This window comes from Chrysemys picta, chromosome 18 (assembly GCF_011386835.1).
Source record: "Chrysemys picta bellii isolate R12L10 chromosome 18, ASM1138683v2, whole genome shotgun sequence".
Classification (NCBI taxonomy): Eukaryota; Metazoa; Chordata; order Testudines; family Emydidae; genus Chrysemys; species Chrysemys picta.
This window is the reverse complement of record NC_088808.1, coordinates 24,624,820-24,650,416: the sequence shown is the minus strand read 5'-3', so window position 1 is coordinate 24,650,416 and position 25,597 is coordinate 24,624,820. Positions and strand designations below refer to the sequence as shown.

Below are 25,597 nucleotides of genomic sequence, written 5' to 3'. Positions count from 1 at the left end.
ATCGACCTAAATTAAAAAAAAAAAAAAAAAGTTCTCTTCTGACCATTAAAAATACTCATTGTCGTTCATTTATTTTACAGTAGAAGAGTTTTAAAGACTGGGAGAGTTATTGAATATATATGGCTGGCCAGTAGTTTCTAAAGAGACCTTTTTATTAAATCAAAACCATCCTTAATTGGCCAATTCTTCCATGTTACCAGAACCTGCCAGTTAACTGTTAGTTTCTCTTGATGGCTTAGGAATTTGTTTTACACAGAAAGCTAACTTTAATAGAGATAGTGGCTTCTGGACTAACAGGAAATAAAACAAACAAAATCAGTAATTGCTATTAATCTTTGCTAACAACTTTTCCAATAAGCAAATGTCTGTGTGTTATTCAGTTGGACAAAGATTTGGGTTGACAAATTTCCCTAGAGAAATCTAATTTAAGACTGAAAAGATTATCAAAATTTGATAACTATAATTGAGAAATATTTTTGTAAACAAAAAGTAAAAAGATTATTTTTATGATAGTTAAAGGGATTTAGTTTAGATTCTACATCTTCTTTTCCTTTACTGTTGTTGTACTAATGCATATAATTGTATTCTTTTTTGTTTTGTCTCTCTTCTCACCTTAAAGTATTCTCAGTTGCTATTCTGTCAGTCTAGTGACTTGTAATGTTCATTAATACTGTATCACTTACTGGTGGAAAAAACTTGATGCTTCTGAGAAGCTTCATGATGAAACGTGGCATTTGATTTCAAGATCTTGCCCATATTGTATGTTGAATACATTCTCAGATGTTATGCAGTTCACTGAACAGACAGTTATGGACCCTCGCGTGGGACCCCATTTCAGCAGGACATATTTGAGCAGAAACAGTTTGCAGAACTTTATACACTTAAACTCCTTGCCAAGGCAAACTCTCTTAGCCACTTGAGTTTGCTATAAATACCCAGTGGCAATGGTTGGAAGTAGCCCACGGTGTGTTTTATGTTCTTAGCTGAATGTAAATGTCTTTGTGGTTATATAGAGTAGTAAATAATTGAGTTTGATTAGGGAGAGGGACCTCATTATGCCCCCACCTGTGCCCAGCTGGTAGGGGAGGGTCGAAATGAAGCCATTAGCTGTCTCTCTTACTGGCATCTCAAAGAGCTCAAATACATCTGTGTCTTATTTTCTTTTCTGGCACAATCAGTTGGGCAAGCTAAGCAGGCATGACCGAATTTGGCAAGTTCCAAGGACTCTGGCAAAGTTACACAAGGAGAAGTGGCTTCTAACTGCCCATTAGTCTAGCGAGTTATGTTTTTGGAAAATGTCTGTTATGGAAAGGAGTACTTTGTCCAATGTCAAACACTGCATTCTCAAACAATCAGCTTTGATGTCAATTTGAAATTGTCAGGTTGAGTCAAACAAAGCACTGCATTCATGTAAATGTGAGCTGTGTTAGCTGATGAAGTAATACCTGAAAGACTTACTTCAAATGAGCCAAAGTTATTTAAAGTAATTCTGATACTACCCATTAGGATTTTCTTCTTCCTGAAAATTTTATTGTCACAGCTTGACACACTCTGACTAATGGCATTGTTCAGGAGTTAGTAATTCTGTTGCCATTTGGCTCCTAGATTAAATTTGGCATACAAGGCCTCTAGCCTGGAGCACGCTTTATTTTCCTGTTTAGTTCAAATTGCTTTGATCATTATGGATTCCCTCCCCCCCCCCCCCCCCAAGTTACACTAGCTTTATACCTGAGAGATTCAGATTGGAAACAATCAAATCATATGACATCTTCCTTGTGGTGCACTTATGAATGCAATTCAGAGGTTATGGAAACTTACCCACAATAGTCCTATCCTCAGTTTTCATATCTGTACATATAACTTACAAAATGTATTTTATCACATATATAAAATGCAAATATATATAGCTTAGCTTAAAGTATTATCACAGTACGGCAATCAAACCCAAAAGCACACAAAAGTAACATGAGGTTTACTTTAGACCCACAAAAGCAAGGCATTTCAGAGGCAGAGCTAAAAACGTGGGCTGACAGAGTCATCATGATTCACATTATTGTGCACTTTAATCTAAAAAGTTACCCATCTTAAGTTAAGGACAGCGCATCAACTGGGATTTTTAGCATACTTTGATTTCACACTCTTCAGATGGAAAACATTATTAGTCATCACCAGTCGTTTTCAACCATGTCAGTGATTTTCTGCGGAAAACTTGTAAGTGCTATAGATTCCACCTCAGAATAGAACAAAAGTTGTTTCCACATGAGAGAAACACAGACAGTGCATGGAAAAGTTTGTGCTTAATATTGATGACAGAAGTCTTTCCTCTTTTTTTTTTTTAACGTTAATTTATTTACTTAAACTGAGCCCAAGACTAAGATACTATATAAATCCCCCGCTTCTTCCCCCCAAAATCAACATTCCAAGCTTTGAAGCTTTTGCCTTTTCTCTTGTTTTCATTTTCCTCTCCTGAACCTTGCCACCCTGGCTTCAGCGCTAAGGCTGTAAAGGAAGATGGAAAGCCAAGTTACCTCAGAATGATCACTATCATTAACATTCACGGGTGGTTCACTTATCATTCCTGACTGCACAGACATGGCAGCCGTTATGAAACGTCCACAGGTGTAGCACGATGATACATATTACATTGTGCCACAATGGATTTATGTATTCTGTAACAAAAGAAAAGTGTAATGAAAAAATACAGAAGGTAATCCTTTATTCCTCCACTGCACAATTTATCAGTAATGCCTGTGGATGATAAGTGCCAGGGATTTCCTTTGCTTGATTTAACCTTGTCACCCAGGTATGTTTTCGTAAAATGACAGAAAAATACAGGCTAAGGAATTTCTTTGACTCTGTTTTTTCTAAAGGTACTTTTAATTGATAGAATAGTCTCTCTTTGTCGGTCCGATGTTTTCTAGCAGCTAAAGATAAATGCATTGGTTTAAAATAATGGTATCACACAACAGTGGGTTAGGTTAAAATGTATGTAATTTGAAAACCTGCTTAAACTTATGCTGGATAAGGCATAGCTTGTAATGAGGACACTTGATGAATGGTACCAATGTAGGAAATGACTGAGAACCTGGCAAGTAACCCTTGAAATGCGTTTCCCACCACGCTAGCACCTCACTACTCTGCACTAATGAGAGGGAAGGTCAATATGGATTGGCAAAGTTTGCAGGCTACCAAATGCTGGCGATAGGGATGAGCCCTGGCACCACGAGCCTAGTGTAAGTGATAGCACTGTTCCACAGCATTACAGAGTGCCAGGAGAAAGGGCAGGAGGTCTCATGCTTCTCTCTCCCTTTGGTGCATGGGAAACATGGCGTAACACACTGGCCTTGCCCCGAGATGACAGCAGAATCTCATTGTTCTGTGCCCAGATCTACTTTCAATGCAGATTAGAGGTTTTACTGTGTACTACCATGTGGTATTGAGATTCTGCTGTGTATTGTCAGAGAAGAGCAATGTTCTTCTTTTATTTAACTAAAACAAAGCAAGAAAATACTAGTAAGTCTGAACTCCGATTTGGCATTTCAAACACCTTTGGCATTATTCCATAGCAAATATCCAAAAGTTTACAAATGTGGGGTGCACTTTACATTTCATTTCTCTTGCCAAGGTCTCACTTACTGAATAGCTCACTAAATATAGTAAAACATGGAGGTTTCTCTTTTTTTGCTTTGATCAGTAAAATAAACTTTTAAAGATTGTTCTGGGATGGGATCCAGCTTCTGAGGCAAAGAATGGCTGTGGTTCAGACATGATTTAGCAAGAGAATGTTCAGTAAAATTAGTTGGACAGTTCTCAGGCCAGCTGCTCAATAGGAAAGGCTTGACCACGTTAAAATGGACTGAAACACTAGCAGGATCAACAACAGCTTTTCCTTTTTAACGGCTGAAGTGACAAGAATTAAAAGTCTGTTTTCCATTTTGGGGAGTTCCAGAGACGTCTTAGCATTAGCAAACCCAAATTAGGTCATCAGTGCTCAGTTGCCATTGTTTGTTTCACTCCCAGCAGGCAGCTTGACTTATTCTTAGCTTAGATTGAAGGCCTTAGTTTGCTTATGAGAAAACACATTGAAAGCATTTTTTAAGTCCGCAAGGCTGGTCATGTTCCTGTTTGACCATATTAGTTTTTGTTTTTATTTTGAACTTATTTTTCCTCATTTTTTTTAATGTTTTAGTTTGCCTGGAAGTTCTGTACTGTAGAATGTTCTATAAAGTATCTAGGAACAGCAGACCCCTCATTCAGGACAGAGTTCTGTTCATCAGCCTTGATGCTTTAAAATGCTCTCCACACTCCTCCTGGGACATATCAGTAGCACACATCAGATAACTTGGAAATGTAAAAGAAACAAAGAGTTTCCATTACTAGAACTGTAGTGTTTTGACATGTACACTGCTTCCATATGCCAGCTTTTAACCAGAAAAACCACAAAGCTTTCCTCAGTAGATCAGTCAAGACTAGAGAAAACTGTAAGAAACTCAAGGGATCTAACAGAACTAGATGAATGGGCTGCATGATGGCACGTAAAATTTAGTGTGGACAACTGTAATGTGTATTGAAAGGAATAGTTTGAACTAGTCATGTGCATTGCAGGGTTCTGAATTTAGTGAAAATCCCTGCTCAGTGTGTGGCAGCAATCAAAAAAGCAAACAATGTCTGGCTGTTTTAAGACTGAAAATTGTATGATGTCATTATAGAAATGGGTTGTACTCCTTCATTTTGAGCACTGTGTTCACTTCTGATCACTCCGTCTCAAAAATATACAGCACAAATAGAAGGGTAACAAACAAACTTGAAGAGGCATGAAAAGAGGATAGACTGAAAAGATAGGAATGTTTAGTTTAGAGAGGATAGTTCTATAAAATAATGAATGGCATAGCGAAGGTAAATGTATTGCTCCTGTTTACACTGTCTCATAACACCAGAACAAGGGGAAGGGGAAATCAAATTGGGAGGCAATTAAAAGGAAATAGTTTTACATAACACACAATTCTGAAACTCACTGCCACAGGGCTTCACTGAGGCCAAGAGCCTCGTAGGATTCAAAAGAGACTTAGACATTTTATATGGATAATGAGAACATTCCCCTAAATTGGTAGATTATCCCATAATTATCCACTGTAGGGTTTCTTGCTCCTCCTCTGCAGCATCTGGTACTGGCCACTGTCAGAGACAGGGTACTGGTCTAGATGGCCTGCTGATCTAATCTAATATGTTAATTTCGATGTAACTGCTATATTTCCCCACCTCCACCCCATGCTCGTAGGGTCATGTGGGAAAGGAAACAGTGGTTGTCCACATGTGTTATGTTTATTGTAAGACCAGTGTATGTGGATTCCAAAATTGAGGAACCTGTATCATTATAAACTTGTGCATGCTCACATCATTGTCGATAGCACTAATAGTGCAGCTGATGGTTGGGGTTGAGAAATAACATGTGACAAGAGCTCAAGTTGTCAGTGATCCTTCTAGGATATTTCCCAGCATGGGATAGGTCTGAGACAGTAATCTGAACTAAACTTCTTCCCAGAGTTAGGGTCATCCTATAACATTCAGTTTGGTCCTCTTTATAATGATGTAAGTGTATTGATTGGATTGTTGTTGACTGCCAGTTAGTTTTAAAATATTCCAGCCTGATGCTGTTCATTTAGAATTTTGTTTCCTGATTAAAATATTGAAATAGCCACATAGAGAGTGAGAGAGCCCCGCCTCCTCCTGTCTAAATTGCCTTGTGAAATATAATTTCTTCCTTACAGTGCAGCCCTTTCTCTGTGTGTGCCCAACATCTCTAAAATTTCCTTCAGTGACATCTGCTGACATGAACAAAGATTGACTGCAAGGTCCAATGGGCAAAATTTACTGACTGATCAGCCAGGCACCTCTCTTATTACACCATCATCTTCTCCACTTCACCAGTGGATGGCACTCTCAGTACCCCATTTGTCCATTTCTCCGATGACCATCTCGAGGCCAATTACCATACTTCATCCCTGCACAAAATGCCTTCCTGAGCTGAGGGCCAGACCAACTAACCTGTTTTCATGATCATCTCTTTCAGATTTATGCCACAATGCTCACAAGAAACAAGTCAACAAAGCCATTCATTTTATTTAATATAATGCTGTGCCCTAGTTTTTCCCTCCTTACTATTTTGTTGCACCTTGATTGCATCCTGTATGAAAATGAGATTGCAAGCTGTTTGGGGTAGGGGCCAGTTCTTTTTATGTATTCTGCAAAGCACCTAACACGCTTTACTAATAATGAGAAATAAAGGAGTTCTGCTGGTGTGTTTGCTCATTTTCCTTGTGTAAGGACAAACACAAAGTGATCTGAAATGAAGATGATAAATTAGGAAAACCCTTGCAGCATACCCTGAGCTTTGTCACTTTTCTCCTTTGTTGTTCCCAACTTGCTCATCAGAGCTTGCTTAGCTTCTCTCGTCGTGTCACGAGTATGCAAATCTTTCTGTTTAGTTCATTGGTATACCCAGTACATGTTTTGCTCACTACACTTATGTGCGGTGAGAATTGCAATAAACTGTCCTATGGTTTGTAATAACGAGGTGTGTGTGTGTCTTGCAGAAATGCTGCTCATGGATTCTCACTTATTCAGGTGGACAGTATGAAGGTCACCATGAAGGACATCTTACAAAAGGCCTTAAAGCGGAGGAAGGGATCACAGAGGGGTTCAGGTGGGATACATATTTTGCTCTCTGTAAAGAGATGTTTTGCCATAAGTAACTCCCCCTTCTCCCCCCCCCCCCCCCCGAAATCTGTTTTCTTGTGACTGTCATGCAAAATGCTAATTTTTGTTCAGTTGGTATGGTGATTTTCAGCACAGCTCCAAAGCTGCTCTGTTCACAGGTGGGTACAGAAAGAAAACAAACTTTTCAGATACTACTGAAAAACGCTGACAGTGGGAGAATTGTATAATGTTTCCTGCAAAAGCCATATAGTCAGTATCAGTAATGTTTGTTTATTATGACAAAGCCACTTGCATTAAACACCAGTCACTGATAGCCTGAAATGAACTGGAAGCATGATCATGCCTTTGCTTGTTAGACTTCATATACTTTTCATTTATGTCAGAACCAGGTATTTAATGTGATTTAAAACAAATTCTAAAAAATACAGCAGATTATAACAGAATAATTGACTTCCTGCAATATTATCAAAATATTGTTGCCCTGACAAATAGCTTGGACATATTGACATTAAAACAGAAGAAAATATGTAATAATCTCACTTTATTGCAAAGCAATGCTTTTCATGATTATCAATATACATTCACATACATATTAGTAGAGAGATTTTAAAAGTACAAGGCTGAGAAATCTGTCCAGCAAGAAATAATTAATGTGAGAAATTGCACTGAGTCTTGTCACGCCACAGAGAACTTTAATATAAACCTATCTATATACTAGGTAGAGATAAGTATCTTGTCTTTGTAAATGAATGAAACCTCCTTATATAACCCTTAGTTTTAAGTATGTGATAATAAAATAAACCCTTTTCTGTTTAGAAAAAATAGTTCGGTGCAGTTTTTTTAAACGCGTGTATAATCTGTCATGGATTTAATTAGCTATCTTCAGATGAAAGCTGAAGTTTTAATAAAAGTTAGAAGAGATAACACAGTGAAGGACACGGATGAGCTGTCTCAAGGCCATATTCCAAGGGAACGATAAGAGCTGTAAAAAATGGCAGAGGAGAGCAATTGAAAATCTGATTCTCGTAAAAAAAGAGAGAGAGAGATGCTGGTAGGGGCGGTTGTAGATGAGACCTGCTAGCTTCTGCAAGCAATTTGGCCGCTTGCCAGGAGTCATTGTTCACCCTCAGCTGTGGCGGCTTGGTCCAGATGTGCCAACTGCACGTTTCTGCTTTTGCCAGCTGACTGCGCCGTTTGATAACCAGCTCTCTGGATGCCCATCACTGGCCGCAGAGATAGAATTAAATGATGATGATCTTCCCACAAGTTGGGAGAGGAAACAATGCATATAAATCTTGATTTCATCTCAGCGTGAGAAGTCTTTATCCATCATCACTCATAATGAACAAGTCGTTAGCCGCGATGAATGGTGTTCTGGGTTTTTTTCAAACATCTCTTTTGTTCACTTTTTGGGTGACTTTTATGTATTTCTTGGGGGTCAAATTTCTTTCCTGATAGGAGGATGGCTAGCTTAATCTTTCAGTTGCTATCCTACCTTGTGTATTAAGTGCCGCTCTTTTTTCTATTTGAAATCTGCTTTTTCTTTAATTCTGCTACTTATGTTCAGTAGTTGTAGAAAGGGAGTTTTTTCCTTTAAGACTTTGATTCTGTTGTCATATCATCTCTGCACATAAACTGTTGTAAACCTTATACCTACTTAGTTGTATATTGCAAAATAATATACTGTTCTGAAATAGGTATATTTAAATTTCTGAGGCTTGGGAAGTACATACAAAATAGTCTGTGCATTTTTTTTATAAATGTAACTTTTATCCATGTGACCGGCACACCTCCTCATCCAGTATGTTTGTTTATGTCAGCTGTCCTGTCTAAAATAGGCCCTGATTCTGGAAATACTTATGTACATGCTAAATTTTAATCACATAAATAGTCCAATTGACATCAATACAACTTTAAAGTTAAGCATGTGCATAAGTATTTCCAGAATCAGAGCCTAGGATTGTAAACTTCATGAAGCAGATCCTCATTGTCTCTCTCGTATAGTGTTTGAGCTCAATAAATAAGCAAAATTATTTATTTTGATATATTTTTAACATGTCGTCATGTATCTATCCTGTGTTAAAATCACTATAATACCAGAGTTACTTAGCTTAAGGTACTTTAATATATATATAAATATGGAATAATACATTATAACTTATTTTTATATATACACCTCTACCCCGATATAATGTGACCCGATATAACACGAATTTGAATATAACGTGGTAAAGCAGTGCTCCGGGGGGGCGGGGCTGCACACTCCGGCGGATCAAAGCAAGTTCGCTATAACGCAGTTTCACCTATAACACGGTAAGATTTTTTGGCTCCCGAGGACAGCATTATATCGAGGTAGAGGTTTATCGTTGTACTTCCATCCCTGCACAACACTGCAACTCATCAGCTGGCAGATTTCTCTTTGTTGCCTATATAGTCTTTGAAATAGCTTTGTATTGGAAAATATCAGCCATGTTCTCTGACTGAGTCTCTTGCACTTCCCACTTGATCAGAAACAAGTCATTCGTGGTCACTGTGCTGTTATTAGCAAAAAGGAAGGAGAAGGCAGCTAAGATTACATGACAGTAGAACTCAGAAAGCTTTGGGGATCAACTAAAATGCAGTAGAGAGAGATTTAGAATTTGCTCTTTCTTTCACACCAGGTTTTTCAGTTTGAGTGAATGTAGCTCTGATATTTTCTCTTGGAGACACAGAATAAATGGAATTTAATCTCATAAACTATCAACACAGTAAGAGCCTGTGTATATGTGTGTTAGTTCATTCTTAAAGACTAGATTGTGATGTCTCAGTTTTCAGTAAAAGTTGGTGAAAGAATTTAATTTAGGAAAAGAATATCCCCTCTGGTTCAACAAACAGCTCCTTTCAATTTAATCCCTTATTTTAAAAAGGTTTTTACTTTTTGAAATATTGCCATGAAAATTTATCTAAAACTTTGATTTATAGTATTGCAATTGTTTCATAAAACTGGAACTCCAGGTGAACTTTTCTTTGTTTTCTGTTTGCATACAGACCTACAGTGCAGTCTTCATAGGACAGTGTACTCAGTTTATCAATTTAATGCTAAGACTTAACTCATTTTTAAATTCCTTATAAAAAGTTTCTCTAACTTTTTATTTCATTACTGACTTACATGACATTTCAAATCATCCTGCATTTGTGAAAAGGTGGAAAGTTTGGTGGCATCTTTCAGGTGGGGGAGAGATTGTTGAACAGTTGTAATGTGACCACGGAGTGGACGTTCCAATGACCGCAGAGTTAAGTACAGTCCCTGAATTAGTTTTCTGTGATTTTTTTTTTTTTTGTTTCTCTTGGTAATTTGAAGAATACTTTTATTACCCATTTAGTACAAATATTCCTGGATTTTGCTAGCTGTAGTTATTAATCTGTAATGTGCAGGTGGGCGATGGGGTTTAATGCATTAGTTCATGAAAATCTCTCTGCCTAGGTCACCTCTGTGAATCAATGACCTTCTGAGCTGCTCCATTTTTGACTTTTGTTTAAAAATACCATTACCAGCCTTGTCACTACCAACCTTTACCAACCTCATGAAGCATGAGGTTGATAATGACAGATAGAGTTTGTAGTGACAAATGGTAGCTCAGATTTCAGCTTTATGAAAGTTCTATTTTAATATATGCACTGATATTAACACAGAAGTATATGTTAGATGAATCACATCTATAAAAATGTTATGAACACATTTATTTCAAATTACGTTTGCTAATGAGACTAAAGCTGAATAAGACTTTGGCCTCCAATTTAATTGTGAGATATTTTAGTGTATGAAAACATGGGTCAATAAATGGATATATATGTGGGTAATGACCTTTATTTCATGGAAAATAATCTGAAAGAAATGGAAAAACATTTTAATTATATTGGAATAGATCTTTCTAAAATCTGTCATTCATCAAAATGTAGCTGTTATGAAAATACTTGCATGAGAAGACAGAGTATGGTGACTAAGTGGTGGCCTTTCTAAAGTTCTTTATAAAAATGTGCTTTTAGTAAAAGAAATAAAAGCTGTATGTAGTCTTTTCAGAGAAGGTGATAGCTTCTAACCACAATAAAACTAGTAAAAATGCATACATTGACTCTGTTTGGGTTTATTTTAAAAGAAGAAAAAACAACCTGGTTTTCACTTTTGATTTATTTTGTAGCACCCTATGTGCTAGGCATTTGACAAAACAAAGGACTAGCCCCTGACCCAAAGATGTTGCAGGCTAATCAGAATGCGCACTTTTGTCTTATTAAATGAAGGTATTGACAAATTTAATAGTAAACAAAAATTCAGGCCTGTTTAAGAGACATACAACCCATGTAATACGGATTTAGGGCTTCAACTGTGTCTGTCACATCTCTGTATGCCTCTCGTTCATTTCATCACGTTAGGCTGTTCTGGGCCTTACTGTTAGAGAAAGTTGTGTACTGAAGAATCATAAAGCACCCAGTAGGATTTCCTTAATATTTTTCATTTAAGCATAGAGGGAAAACACAAAAGAATTTAGAGATCAAAACAGCCACCTGTCCAGTTTAGAAACCAGCACAACCCTTCCCTCCAGTCTCGAGTTTCTCATGTACACAGCTCTTTCTCTAGATTGATTTAAACATAGGTCTAGGCCTAGAACAATAGTTGAAAACTTTTGCTCCTTAACATGGTTCTAATGCAGTGCTGCCCAGACTTTTCCTGTTGTGCTCCCCCCTTACCAGTAATGGAATCTATGTACACCCCCCATCCCTGCACAATTGGCTCAGCAGAGGAACTTGGGCTGAAGGTAGAGTTGAGGACTGAACTGGAGATGGGGTGGAGCTGGCCTGTGGGCAGAGAGCGAATGAGAGCAGAGCTGGACTGGAGGTGGAGCGGGGTTGGGGCTGGTGGCAGAGTGGGGCTGGGTGGTGCTCCCTCCCCACTCCCTTTGGGGGCTAGCCCAGGCCCTGCCATGCGCCCTGGGCACGTCCTACAGTTTGGGGACCACTGATCTAGTTTATTTTTCAGCCAGGTAGCTAAGGGCTGGTCTACGCATAAACTTGCAGTGGAATAACTAACTCCATTTTAATTCACCGATTTTAACAAAATTGAGATGGGACATTTTTATTTCAAAATAAGTGTCCACACACAGATTTGCACCAGAATAGCCAAAGGTTTGAATAAAAACAGATTTAATTATTTCAGTTCAAGTTTGTATGTAGACCATTCCGAAGATTAATTGAAAACCTGTATTGATTTTTTTTCAGCTTACTTAGCTGACTACAGAAAAATTCACTTAATCCGAATATATAAGATGAAAAGTAAATTACTAAGCAGTGTTTTAAAACACCGAAAAGTATTTCAAAATCTCCACTGATATGATTTGGGTAGGTTTGTAATTCCTGTAGAGCTGCCGTTTTAATGGTGCATCCAAGGGGAGAGCGTAATTTATTTGGACTTTCAGGTAAATTTATTTAGAATAAAGAAACTAAGCAGTCATGTGGTAGGAGGCAAAGTGCATTCATGAATCAGAAACTGCGTAGGAGACAGAACACTTAATTAGGAATAAATTATCAATTTTCATCATAGCCGAGGGTTAACTTTGGGGTGCCACAATGTTCCATAGCTGCACTGGTGTTTATTATATCTAGTCATGATCTGAAAAAGTGAGTGAGCAGTGAAGTGGCAAAATTAGCAGATAACACACAGTTATTTAGTCAGGTCAAGACTGGAGAAGACTGAGGAACCTCGGAGGAACCTAACCAAGCTAGGTGAATAGATGACATGGTGGCAGGTGAAATTCAGTGTTGACAAATACAAACTAATGCTTATAGAAAAGGATTATTTGAACTACTGATATACCTTCCCAGAGTCTAAATTATATAGGCTCAGGAAAACAACTGTGGCGTCCTTATAGGCAGCTCAGTGAAGACTTTTGCTGAATATGCAGCAGTAGTCAAAAAAGCAAACAAAAGGGTCAGATGCAAAGAATGGGATGGAAAATAAATATGGAAAATATTCTAATAGTAGTATAGAAGTCAGTGTTATGCATTCACCTGGAATACTCTCTTAAATTGTGGTCACCCCATCTGAAAAAAAGATAGAGCAGGTATAGAGGACAATCTGACACACACTGAGCCAGATTAGGGCAAGAAATAGCTCTTCTATCAAGAAAGCTTGAAAAGATAGAGCTGGTGTACTTTCCAGCACAGATAAGTGAGTGAGGTAGGATAGATATGCAAAATAGTGACTTGTCTGGGGAAGGTATATCGAGAACTTCTGTTCACCCTGTGTCCTAACAAGATCGAAGGAGCATTTATTGAAAGTGAAGGGTGGCAAATTCAGAACTGATAAAAGGAAATGCTTTCTTAGAGTGCATGACTAGCCTGTGACACTCATTGCCACAAGACGTCATTGAGGCGAAGAGCAAAGCAGGATTCAGTAAACTGTTGGAGATTTATTTGGATAACAAGATTATCCAGAATTACAGTAGTAAAGAATAAGTTATTTTGAAGAGATTTAAATTAAACCCTCATGTTTCAGGGCATAAAACAACCTCTGAGAGTTCTGCACAGCCAAAAAAGATGTTCTTAATTTGTGCTAAAATAGCAATGAAGACAGGGGAAATCAGTCTTTAATGTAACTCTGTAGGCTTTAACTCAAGCTGCTAAGCCAAAATGCTGTGTCTTCATTGCTATTTTGGCTCTGGTTGACTTAACACACACTTTTTTTTTTTAAAGCAGTGTAGAGAGACACTGTTGGGGGTTGGGGAGAATCATAGAATGGTAAGACTAGATGGGACCTCGAGAGGTCTTCTAGTCCAGTCCCCTGCACTCGTGGCAGGACTTAAGTATTATCTAGACCATCCCTGACAGGTGTTTGTCTAACCTGCTCCTAAAAATCTCCAATGATGGAGATTCCACAACCTCCCTGGGCAATTTATAACAGGGTTTAGCTACCCTGACAGGAAGTTTTTCCTAAACCAAAAGAAAAAAAAGAGAGAAAATGAACTTGCCTACAAAGAGCTAGCAAAACGCCTGGCATTCCCTGTATGTCTGGCTGCTGCTGTGGTCTTTGTGACATGACAGAAGTCAGTGGGCTGACAATATATCTGCTTCCTTATCAATTTTTTAAATATTTAAATATATATGAATTATTTTAAAATCCCTTGTTATACGTAATGTAGTGATGGAACATTATTTATATTTCTTTGCAGTTTTCCTTTCTAAGTTAAGTTGTTACATGATTTGTGCCTTAAAAGCATGTGCTCTGTTGATTTGTGTTAAATATTAATTATTGAATATATTAGGTTTCAGTGGTAGCTGTGTTAGTCTGTACCAGCAAAAAACTGAGGAGTCCTTGTGGCACCTTAGAGACTAACACATTTATTTGGGCATAAGCTTTCGTGGGGTAGAACCCACTTCATCGAATGCATGAAGTAAAAGATACAAGAGCAGGTATAAATACTGAAGTGGGCTGTAGCCCACAAAAGCTTATGCGCAAATAAATTTGTTAGTCTTTAAGGTGCCACAAGGACTCCTCAGGGGTTTTTTGGGGGGGGGGTTTTGGTTTTTTTTAATATATTAGATGAGGCATGAGTGGAAAACAATCCGGTGTGAGAGAGAGTTTTGAATAATGCCTCTTAATTTTTTTTCATAAAGAACAAACTTCTACTGAAGTGGTGGTACAACAGCATCATGCACAACAGTTCCACAAAGCACTGCAGTAGGGGGCTAATGGGAATACTGTATCATTTTTTGCCACTTGCCCAAACAACAAACTGGAAGAAGTTTGTGAGTGTTAGCAAGTTGGGGAAGTCTGTAACAAACAGTCTGTGTCACATAATAGAGAAGATAAATCTACAGAGGAAATTGTTCAGGCAGATGTGTAATTAGTTGGAGTCAGCCTGGATAAATCAGGCTATGAACTGCCTATGCAAGATATGTTAGTCTGCATCCCTTTCTCTAAGCTGGTTTCATTGTACTTAAAGCGAACTGTTCTTTTAGCTTAGTGAGGAAGAATCAAATGCAGTCGCATAACCTGACTCTGATTGTAATGGATTCCCTGATGTACACTCATAACATAGAAAATGTAATTGATGTTTTCTTATGGTAATGAAAAATAACTAAGTAGAATACTTTATCTTCAATTTATTTAACGTATTGCATACTCAGCAGCATGTTTTGCAGATACATTTTCACATGAAAGCTAGAGATAAAATATTCTTGGTTGAGGGGGTTTGGTTATTGAATGAGGTCCTAGAGGAGGTCAGTCTAATCCAGGGTTGGACCCACCTTTAGGGAATTAGCAAAACTCTCCGATTTAAGAAAGCATTCCCATAGTAACCTGAAAGATAGAGGAAGGCAATGAAGAGAATTAGATCACATTCCAAACAAAGCTCCTATAGCAAGGAAGAGAGAAGAGCTGAAGACTCCATTAAATTCAGTAGGCACGTCCTGTGCATATCTAATTTGCCTAGGCCGTGTTTAGGTACTGTGTTGATGGTACTGTAGACCAATGGTCTTCAAACTTTTTTTCTGGCGACCCAGTTGAAGAAAATTGTTGATGTCCACGACGCAACAGAGCTGGGGATGAGGGGTTTTGGGTGTGGGAGGGGCTCAGGGCTGGGGCAGAGGGTTGGGATGCGGGGGTGGGGCCGGGAATGAGGAGTTCAGGGTGTGGGAGGGGGCTCTGGGCTGGGGCAGAGGATTGGGGTGTGGGAGGTGGTCAGGACTCTTGACTGGGGTGGGGCCAGGGATGAGGGGTTTGATGTGCAAGAGGGGGCTCCAGGTTTGGGGGGACTCAGGGCTGGGCCACGGGGTTGGGACTTACCTTGAGTTGCTCCTGGTCAGCAGCACAGCCAGGGTGCAGAGGCAGGCTTCATGCCTGTCCTGGCCCCGAGGAAGCTGCGCCCTGGAAGCGGCCAGGAGCAGGTCCAGCTCCTAGGCGGGAGGTGCGCAAGCGGCTCCGTGCAGCACTTGTCCGCAGGCGCGCACACACACACACACACACACCACCCGGCTCCCATTGGCCAGGAGTTTGGAGCTGGTGCTCGGGGCAGGGACAGCGCATGGAGCCCCGTGGCCCCTCCACCCCCACTCCCGCCTAGGAGCCAGACCTGCTGCTGGCCACTTCCGGGGCACAGCGCGGTGTCAGAAGAGGTAGGGACTAGTCTGCCTTAGCCGGGCAGCACTGCCGAGGGGACTTTTAACAGCCCGGTCGGTGGTGCTGACCAGAGCCGCCACGACCCAGTGCCTGACATTCCACGACCCAGTTCTGGGTCACGACCCACTGTTTGAAAACCACTGCTGTAGAAAACGCTAATACAGGTATATACATCTAGGACTGCTGTGTATGTGTTTGCTGTATTCAGAGCTCCTTGAAAGCTGCTTCCAGAAACATACATATTAGAGCAGTTAATGGATTAAATATCAGTTTAGTGATAAAAGCCAGTTTAATGACTCTTGTTGCATTTTGCTAGGATGAAACCAAGACTATGATGGCCTTTTATTTTTCCTGTATAAGGCTCTGTTACTGTGGTGGATGTAGGGATCTTTGCGAGTTTGGATATATGCAATAAGTTATGAGCCTTGAGAAACGTTTGAAGGTGAGTTTTACTCATTGGAAGTAAATGGGAATTTTGCCATTGACTTCAAATGGGAGCAAATTTAGTCCAGCACTGAGTGTTTTTGCTCCAAAAAAGGGGTGAAAGAAATATAAATTATCCTCACTTAATAATGAATATACCATTATCTTTGTAAATGTGATTGCCTTAAAAAATCAACTTAGCAGTTGTTGCAAATCAGCCTGCTGCTTATTTCTGTTGAACTTACTTAACACTCCTTTACGGTATGTCTACATTGCAATTAAATACCTGTGGCTGGCCTATACCAGCTGACTCAGGCTCGAGCTAAAGGGCTGTTTAACGGCAGTGCAGACGTTGGGGTTCTAACTTCATTTGCAGAACATATGCATAGGTGAACTTTGCTAATATACAACTCAGAAGCATTAGCCACTGTTTGATGTTCTTTACCAAGTGATGGAGAGAAATCTGTAATTTGCTGCTACTTTGGGTGGCGTACTCTTTACAGGAACAGTTCTTCTAATACAATGAAGCCCTTAATTAGTAACTCTGAGCAGATGAATGATGAAAAGGAAGAAGTGGAAATGAATTGGGTTTGACGAGAAGGCTCCACTTGGAATGATAGGATTGTTCAGTGTCCATTGTTTGGAACTGTTGGTGAGTCTGCTGAATCTTCCTACAAGGCTGCTAAGTGGCAATGGCGACCTTCTGAGATATCTGAGGCCTTGGCTACACTTGCGAGTTACAGTGCTGTAACTCACTGACTGGCTACACTGGCAGGGCACTTACGGTGCTGTATCTCCCTGGGTACACTGCTGCAGGTACTCCACCTCCCCGAGAAGCATAAGAGATACAGCGGAGTGGCTACGACTCTCCCCTGTGAGTGTGTACCAGGAATCAATCTGCAGCGCTGTACTGATCACCTTGTCAAGTGGCCAATCCTCTCCATTGTTGTGACCGGCTGCAGGAATGTGGAAGTGCCGGTTTCAAAGCTCGTACCACAGAGAAAAAGCAAACAGTTTGCTGTTTGCTTTGAGTGAGTGAATGACTGAGCAGGGGGCCGGGAGTTCGGAACTTGCAAAATAGAGTGCTGAAACGCTCCAAAAAGCACTCTCTCTCCCCCCATGCTCCCTGTCGCACTCTCCCTCCCCCCCCCCGTTTTGAAAAGCACGTTGCAGCCACATGAATGCTGGGCTAGCTGCCCATAATGCACCACTCCCAACACAGCTGCAAATGTTTCAAGTGTGGCCCCACCACTGCGCTGGCAGCTGTCAGTGTGGACAGACGGCAGCGCTTTACCCTACTCAGCTGTACGAAGGCAGGTTTACCTCACAGCGCTGTACAACTGCAAGTGTAGCCAAGCCCTAAAATTCCATCTAAACTCTTTCTCTCACTTTCTGTAAAGGCATTGACAACTCTTTTGTGTCATCCTCACTAGCAGTTAGACCATTGTAGCACCAGTTAAGGGAAATGATGATCCTTGTCAGTAATGGTTCATTTTCCAAGAGGCTTAAGAACGACGTTCAGTTCATCAAATAATTTCACATAGGCCACCAAACAGATGGTAACAACTCTGGTCACTTTTGTTGTGAGCTGAATTTGAGCTGATGAATCGAGTGAGACTCCATTTTCCATTGCCATTCCCTTGAGCCTTCCAATCCTAACTCAGAATCATCAGGCTTGGGCTTGTTCCACTGGTACCTCCTCCTTCTCTCCTCCCCCTATTGCTTCAGCCACCTTTTGCATCATCACAAATGTAGAGTGCAAGTTCTCTGGGACAGCAGCTGTCTTTTTCTTCTGTCTATTGGACCAGAAGCCAGCCTAATGAGACCCTGATCAGGCTATAGGTGCTACTGTAATGTGCATAATAAATAATAAGGCAAAGATGTTCAGTACACCCAACGTCTGTTTTCAAACCAATTATTCAGTTCAAACACTGGCACTCTTTGAAGGAAATACAGCCCATGCTGGTTTTACCATGATTATAATTGTTGCTAAAAAAACAAACACAAAATGATGCACTATGAGAACAACCCTGCCCGTCTCTGCTGCCCATCATGCTCTCCTGTTCTGATGTTCCTGGTGAACTGAGACGCCTTAACTGATTCATCTTGTCTGATTTTAAATGGAAATTCTTTGCAAGGCAAACATGCTACTGATCATTATTAAATAGCAGCTTTAAACTGTAAACATCCCAAACCAGAAATACTCAGTCCTTTTAAGACCAAAATGCTTTACAAGTCTAATTGTTATAAACAGTAACTTCTGCCAACATTTCATAGATGTGACCTGTATTTTCCATAGGTTAGAGCAAGAGCTATTGCCTGAGTATTGTGTTCAGTTTGGAGACAGACTAATACCTTTTATATAAATGAAAACAGCTGCTTTATAATACCATTAAAGTCCCTCACAGCTGTCAGCTACTGCTTTGTCACATTTTTTAAAATGTGTAAATGTGTAAAGTTACCAAAAGTCATTTACAACATGATCTTACTAATCTAGATCAGTCCCACAGGAAGTGGATAGAACATAAATATAAAACCATCCATATCATATTTCAGTCTCCATCATAGAATCAAGTGAATTGTAGTTGCAAAGGCCCGCTTAGGTCATGTATTCCATCACCCAGCTAACACAGGATTATTCCCTACAGTAGATCTGACTAATTCACATTTTATTTAAGGTAGTTTATTGTTCTATAATTAGTTTTCCTTTTAAAGACAATTAGTCACTTATCCAAACTTTGAGAACAGTTGTACAAAATAAAGTAGTCTGAAATGTGAGACACCCTTAATTTAAAAAAACAATAAAGTATAAAATGCAGATAGTTCAATTATATCCAAAAATATGAATATTCTTTTATTTGTTCTTTCAATGATTTCTAACCTAGAAGCACTAACACCAGTTTTAATGTGTGGGATCACTTCTAAAGCACACCTCTTAAAGTCTGCACACACGTGTTCGATCTGGAACGCCCACTGGAGAGAAGCCAAAACCCTAATATAAAGGTAATGTTTGTGTAAAGAGCTATTTGTTATTGTCTATCATGTGTCCAGCTCCTAGGAAAATGCTAGGATACAATAAAACTGAAGAATTTCATTTCCGGTTGTTCAATTATCTCTCTATTTCTGTGGTATTTCACCTCTTCTGTTTGTAAATACTTGGTCTTGATACTGTGCTGCTATCTTCAATGTCCCTTCTCCCTTCCTCCTTGGATGTTAAGGAGAGTGGCCTTTTTCGAAGTGTTGTGATGGGGCTAAACAGTTAGGCTGTGTCTACACTATGCAACTTTTAGCCACACAGCTGTGCTGTTACAGCCGTGTTGATAAGAGGCGCGCAGCGTAGCTGCTATTTGTCAGCAGGAGAGAGCTCTCCCACTGACAAAAAAAACTTCCACCCCCAACGAGTGGTGGTAGCTTTGTCGGTAGGAGAGAACTCTCCTCCCAACAGAGCACTGTTCACACCGGTAAAACTTGTCATTCGGGGGGAGGTGGGGAGGTGTTTTCACACCCCTGAATGACAAAAGTTTTACCAATGAAAGTCCAGTGTAGACAAAGCCTTTTGTGTCACTGCCCTCTGAAAGGAGAAGAGAAAACAGTTCAGATGGTGGTAGAGATGGGAGGAAAGTAGTAGCCAACAGAAAGAGGGTAGCTAGCAGCAAAGAAACAGGAGAGGAACCACTCTCCTTAAAGGCTGCTAAGGTACTATGGGATATTGGTGAGTTTTGCCCTTAAACAGAGATTCAACATCTTTGATATGTATGAAAAATGCAACATATCCTCCCCAAAATTATACCACCTACTCGTTGAGTACATAATGAATTTTTTGAGAATTTAAAAGTAAATCTTAATTTTAATTCCTAAACTAATTAAAATGGGTCCTTTGACAGTAGATATTAAATTTCTTAGCCTTCCTGCCCACGCCCCCCATGATTCCAGTAATAGGATAATACAGATTCTTCACACTTTCCCTATAGTTAGAACTCTCTGGAATCCTGTGCATTGGTTACATTTGAATAATTAAAAAAATTAATGATAATTTTTCACGTTATTCTTCATAACTGAATATTTCTCCTTCAGCAAAGGTTGAAGGCTACTATAAAATGTTCTGCTGCAGAGAATTTCCTGAAGAATTGCCTTCTTTCACAGTAGTTGCCATCTCCTTTTCTTCTCAAAGTACTCCCAGGGGAATTCTGCAACAAAAAATTAAATTAAAAATTCTGCATACTGTATTTTCAAATTCTGCAAAATCCTGCATATTTTGTCAAAATAACCCAATATAATCACACCAATTTAAATTATTTTGGTCATTTATTTCAAAATACCTGTCAGCAAGTATGTCTGTAACAATACAGACAACAAAAAAGATTCAGAAAATGTTTTTTGACCAATAGATTCCTTACTAGGCATATTAATACAGAACTCTGAAGAATAATTCATTTAAGCTTTAATACAGAACCGTATTCCTCCTCCTCCCCTCCAAAGCAGTGTAAAGGCTTGGGGGAGTCAGGGGTAACGGAGGAGCTGAGGGAGAGGGAAGTAATTGCTGGGAAGGAGTCTGGGTGTGAACTCGGAGGGTTGTTGGGTATGGGTGAGAAAAGTATAGAATGGAGTTGAGGAGGGATTGTTAGGGAGCTTCCCCCATGCAGACCCTGGCTGACCCCTAGCCTCTCCCATTCAGTCAGGCACATCTGCCCTGTCCCCATGTGTCACTACACCCCCACTCAGACACCCCCCTGTTCCTATGTGTCCTTGCACCCCGTCCCCCATCCCTATGTGTCTCTGTGCCCCCACTCAACCGCTCCCCAGTCCCCATGTGTCTCGGTGCCGCCACTCAGCAACTCCCCTCTCCCTATGTGTCCCTGTTCCCCCTCTCCCATCCTCATGTGTCTCTGTGCCCCCACTCAGCCACCCGCTCTCCCTATGTAGCTCTGAACTCCTTCCCCTATCACCATGTGGCCCTGCACCTCCCTCCCCCATGTGGCATTGGGCCTCCACTCCCATTCAGTCCCTGCAGTGAAGAAGGCAGGCTCTTTCTGTTCCCTAGCTGGCTGGGTGTGGCTGCTGTGTTCTAGCACCACATCGCCCTCTGGTGGGCAAAAGGCGGAACTGCAGCAACATTCAGACAAACTTTTTTTTGCACAAAAAATTAAAAATATGCATGGCTCATTAATTATGCATGTGCAGTGGTGCAGAATTCTCCCAGGAGTATCAAAGGGACTGAAGCCATAGTTGACCTTGGTTGGTGGCCATTTTGAGAGGGTATTTCTCCCACTGGTACAGTGTCTCCATCTGCTTATTGATTTGGGGGGTCACCATATTCCCTGTGGGTAGCTGTGGCTTCAGTCCTATTAAGACCAATGGAAAGTGGTGGCCATTTTGACAGAGGGCAATTCTTTATGACCAGATAAATTTTATGAAAAATTATGGCAAAAAATTACCATTAGTCCTAAATATCTTTTGCAAAGCTACCCATTGCATCAGATGTACTCTGCGGGTAGGCCTGGAGAGGGAGAGGCAAACTAGGGTGTTCACATGCAGGGGAACGTAGGGGGGGTTGCAGGAAAGGGGGAAACTGATTCATAGATTTTAATGCCAGAAGGAACCATGAGATCTAGTCTGACTTCCTGTATATCACAGGCCATTAAATTATGCCCAGTTATCCTTGTATTGAGCCAAATAACATGTTTGACTAAAGCATAAAGCCTCTAGAAAGGCACCCAGGCTGGATGTTAAGAGATGGAGACTCCACCACTTCCCTTGGTAGTTTGTTTCAGTAGTTAAATCACCATCACCATTAAACACTTGGGCCTTATTTGAATTTGGCTTCAGCTTCCAGCTGTTGGTTCCTGTTATGCCTATAGCACATAACTGGTGAATGCCCGTGTGCACACGGGGTAACGCAAGAGGGTGAAGAGGCGGAGGAATTGCGGGGTAGTCGTGCAGTGGGAAGTACAAGAGGAAGGGAGAAGTTGGAGGACAGGAGAGATCACACAATTATATTAAGGCATTTTAGTGCTAGTGGACCTGGATTAGATTAAACTGTGTTTTAAAGATGTATTCGATTTCCCCCCCCCCTTATTGTGACACTAAAGGATAGAGTTGAGGTTTCTGCTGAAGAAGAAATGTTCAGTTATGAAGAATAACGGGGGGAAATGGCCACTAACCCTAAAAAAAAAAAAAAAAAAAAAAAAAAGTAGACTATACAAGATTTCAGTGAGTTTTAACTACATGGGAACTCTGTATAGTCTGACAGGACAGTAGAAAGGTTGTTTGAGTGCCCTAATTCTGTATTTCTGGGTCTTTACATATTTGGACTTTTGTTAAGGTTAGCCTTAACTGTAAATTTCTTGGGTTCATATTCATTTTGTTTCGGATAATTACAACATCTCTGTAAGGTATTTTACCCTTAATTATGGATATGTACTCTCCATTTTAGAATAGTTTTTGTCTGGACTTCAGTAATTCTCCTATTTGTTTTTGTTTGTTTAAGGGGGTTTTCACATTAGAGCAGGCATGATTAAAAGAACATTAATAGGCCTAGTTCCCTTGGTCAGTTGTTTTTCTGTACACCCCTTGCCACTTCTACTGCACTGAGGAGGTGTAGCACAGAAGTTGCAGGGAAGAGAGGGACAAAAAGGTCGTTTTCTGCCTCCTGGGGCAACTGGGCAGCCTAGAATCCCCAGGAGCAATCAGAGCCACTCTGCCCTCTGTCTTGGTCTCTCCCTTTCCCACACACTGCGATGCTAGGAGCTGCAGGGAGTTGTTTGTCAGCCCTACACAGCTCCCACATGGGGGACTTCTCCCCTGGCTATTCGTGGCTGTTTTATAGCTCCCTTGTGCTGCCAGAGCCACCATTCACACATGTTCATAGCTCTCCAAAAGTCACCTTTTGGGACTGAAGTTTCCTTGTTTGGTCCCTGCCAGAAGGTGCTATTTTAAGATTAGCAAAATCCCTTCAGCCATGTTGGTGTTCTGAGAGGGTAAATATATCTTTAATTGCTGGAGACAGCACCATAGTGGCAAGCTCTTCCAAGTAATTCCCTCTGTCTACCTGCATCATCTCTGTTTTGCTAGGGTTGTCACTTCAGCCAGCTCTTCCTCACCCTTGTGCTGATCTCAGCCAGACACTGGGATGGCTAGGTGATGTTGCCATATGTTCTGAACGGCTAACCGGGAATAAAGATTTGGGGACAATTTGCTAGTATAGAAGCAGGTTTTATTAGTCCAGTATGTTGAACTTGGTGGGATTTTATACACTAACCAGTTTTGCTGATCAGATTATCTGGGCTCGTCTCTGAGCTGAACATGAAACAGACACTATGAAATTTCCCATTTACTGATTTTTCCATAGTGGTAAAAGAACTGTAAATGATACAGCATGTTCTAAATTCCGCTCTCAGCATTTGGATGGGGAGTTGTTTTTACGGTACTGAAGGAAGCTCCTCTCAATGTACCTGAGGCCTCTGCATGGAATGACTTGCTTGGTGTATGTTCCTCATTTAGCCTGAAATAACTATTTATGTGGCTAGATTAGCCTGTATTGCAATCCTATTACATTTCCATGTCTATAGTCAGGAGAAAAGTGCCTTCCTTGGTTTTTTATAATTCAGGTCAACAATCTGAAGAACTTTTGCTGATGTACCAAGATCACAACTAACCCCGCAGTCTGAGTTATGGGATACAAAGTGCCTAGATGAGAGCTACCCATTAGATGGGCAGAGTATGGGGTGTGTTTAGCATATGCTGGCTGAGGTGTTTACTCCCCTCCCAGTGGCAGTTAGAGGATTATCTTGACACTTTCTCCTGAATTTGTGATTTTTAAAATTTCATTACAATATAATGTTCCTACCCTGAGCTCGTTATATTATGGATCAAAGCATCATGAGTTCGTACATTTCCCAGTTATATTTAAGATACATACTGTTTACTTAAAAAGAATTAAAGCCGGTAACAATAAATCAGTACTTCCACTAATATTACTTGCTGTCTCCTGCAGTAGCACTGCTGCATGCTTTATGCCCCACAGAAGAACAGCACATAAATGAACCATCTTTATTTATTTTAAGGTGCTTTTGACTAAATTCTTAATTTCACTGGCTGTCAAGGTAGTGTTAAGTAAAATGGGTTTGAACTGCTGTAGTTTTTGTGTACTGGACTAGACGTCAGAAACCTTTGCCATCACTGGAAATTCTGTCACTCTGGATTTACTATCTGTTTCCCACAGCTGAATTCTTAAGCAGTGTGATTTAACACCTTGGCTCTCCATCAACCAGTTCTGGCATTTATTTGAATGCATTACACCACTGGTTTCCATAAACTATTTTACAATTGTTTCAAATAAATGACTGTTTATTTCCACAAAAACCATCTGTATTTCTGTGGAGAGCGACAGATAACTATATGTAAAATTTGGTAATGTCACAGCAGTGCAAGTTAAGAAAAACAGATTGGATTGAAAAATCTGATGTAAGTGCATAATGTTAAAGGTTTGTTTTCATCCTTTAAATGTCTTTATTTAACAAATGATATCTGAATTCTGTTTAGGAGGTGTTGAGGGGCTTTGTTTGGGATTTTTAACAAATAAACAAATTTTAAGATGTTCTCATAGCAGCAGGATTTAGAATTGTATATAAACATTCTTCCTTTTAAACTATTTCCTCTCAAATTGTTTACATATTTTTCTTTTGTCCTGTTGCTGTTGCCAAGCATATTGTGAAACACTCACTCTTCTCTAATCTTCCAAGAAGTCTTCCCCAGTAAAAGGCCTGCAATCTCCTATCTATTCTTCTTTGAGTGATTGCTCATGTCTATTCCACAATAGGTGTGCGTGCTCACCACGTGCACCAGTGCCGGAAGTTATTCCCCTAGCACTACCCATAGTGGAGCGCCCTAGCGACCCCGGGAGTGGTGCCTCCATAACACAGTATAAGGGGCGCTGCGCGCTCCCCCCACCCTCAGTTCCTTCTTGCCACCAGTGAAGGTGCTTCAGAACTGCTCTGCTCCATCTTTGCTGTAGCTCGTCCCCAAAAACGGCTTGTTCATTCAGTGTATGGTACCTGTAGTTAGTTAGTGGTTTAGTTAGTTTAGTTTAGCTAGAGTGCCCAGGCTGGGGCATGCCCCGTGCCCCGGGTTTTAAGTCATGTGACATTTGTAGGCGATCTATGCGAGTGAGTGATCCGCACACGTACTGTTTATGCAGTTTGGGGGAAACCCATCTCAGCAATCGCTGCAAGATTTGGAAATCGTTTAAGCCTCGGACCAAGAGAGAAAAGGGCGTTAGGCTCCGGGCTATTCTGATGGAGTCAGCAC

General features: G+C 40.3%; 1 protein-coding gene across 12 annotated transcripts in view; it reads left to right on the top strand.

Annotated features, from left to right (window-relative positions):
* Window positions 1-25,597, top strand: part of MAPKAP1 (MAPK associated protein 1) — a 154,569-nt gene that overhangs the window by 81,826 nt on the left and 47,146 nt on the right. For 8 of the 12 annotated variants that reach the window (XR_010593586.1, XR_010593585.1, XM_008172297.4 and 5 more), the window contains one exon: window positions 6,594-6,703. Coding sequence is in view for 7 of the 12 variants with exons in the window: in XM_008172297.4 (XP_008170519.1) it covers window positions 6,594-6,703 (110 nt within the window). In the remaining 5 variants the exon portion in view is untranslated. Of the gene's footprint in view, window positions 1-6,593; window positions 6,704-19,176; window positions 19,295-25,597 lie in introns of all 12 variants that reach the window. The other 4 variants (XR_010593584.1, XR_010593583.1, XR_010593582.1 and 1 more) reach the window with 1 other exon arrangement.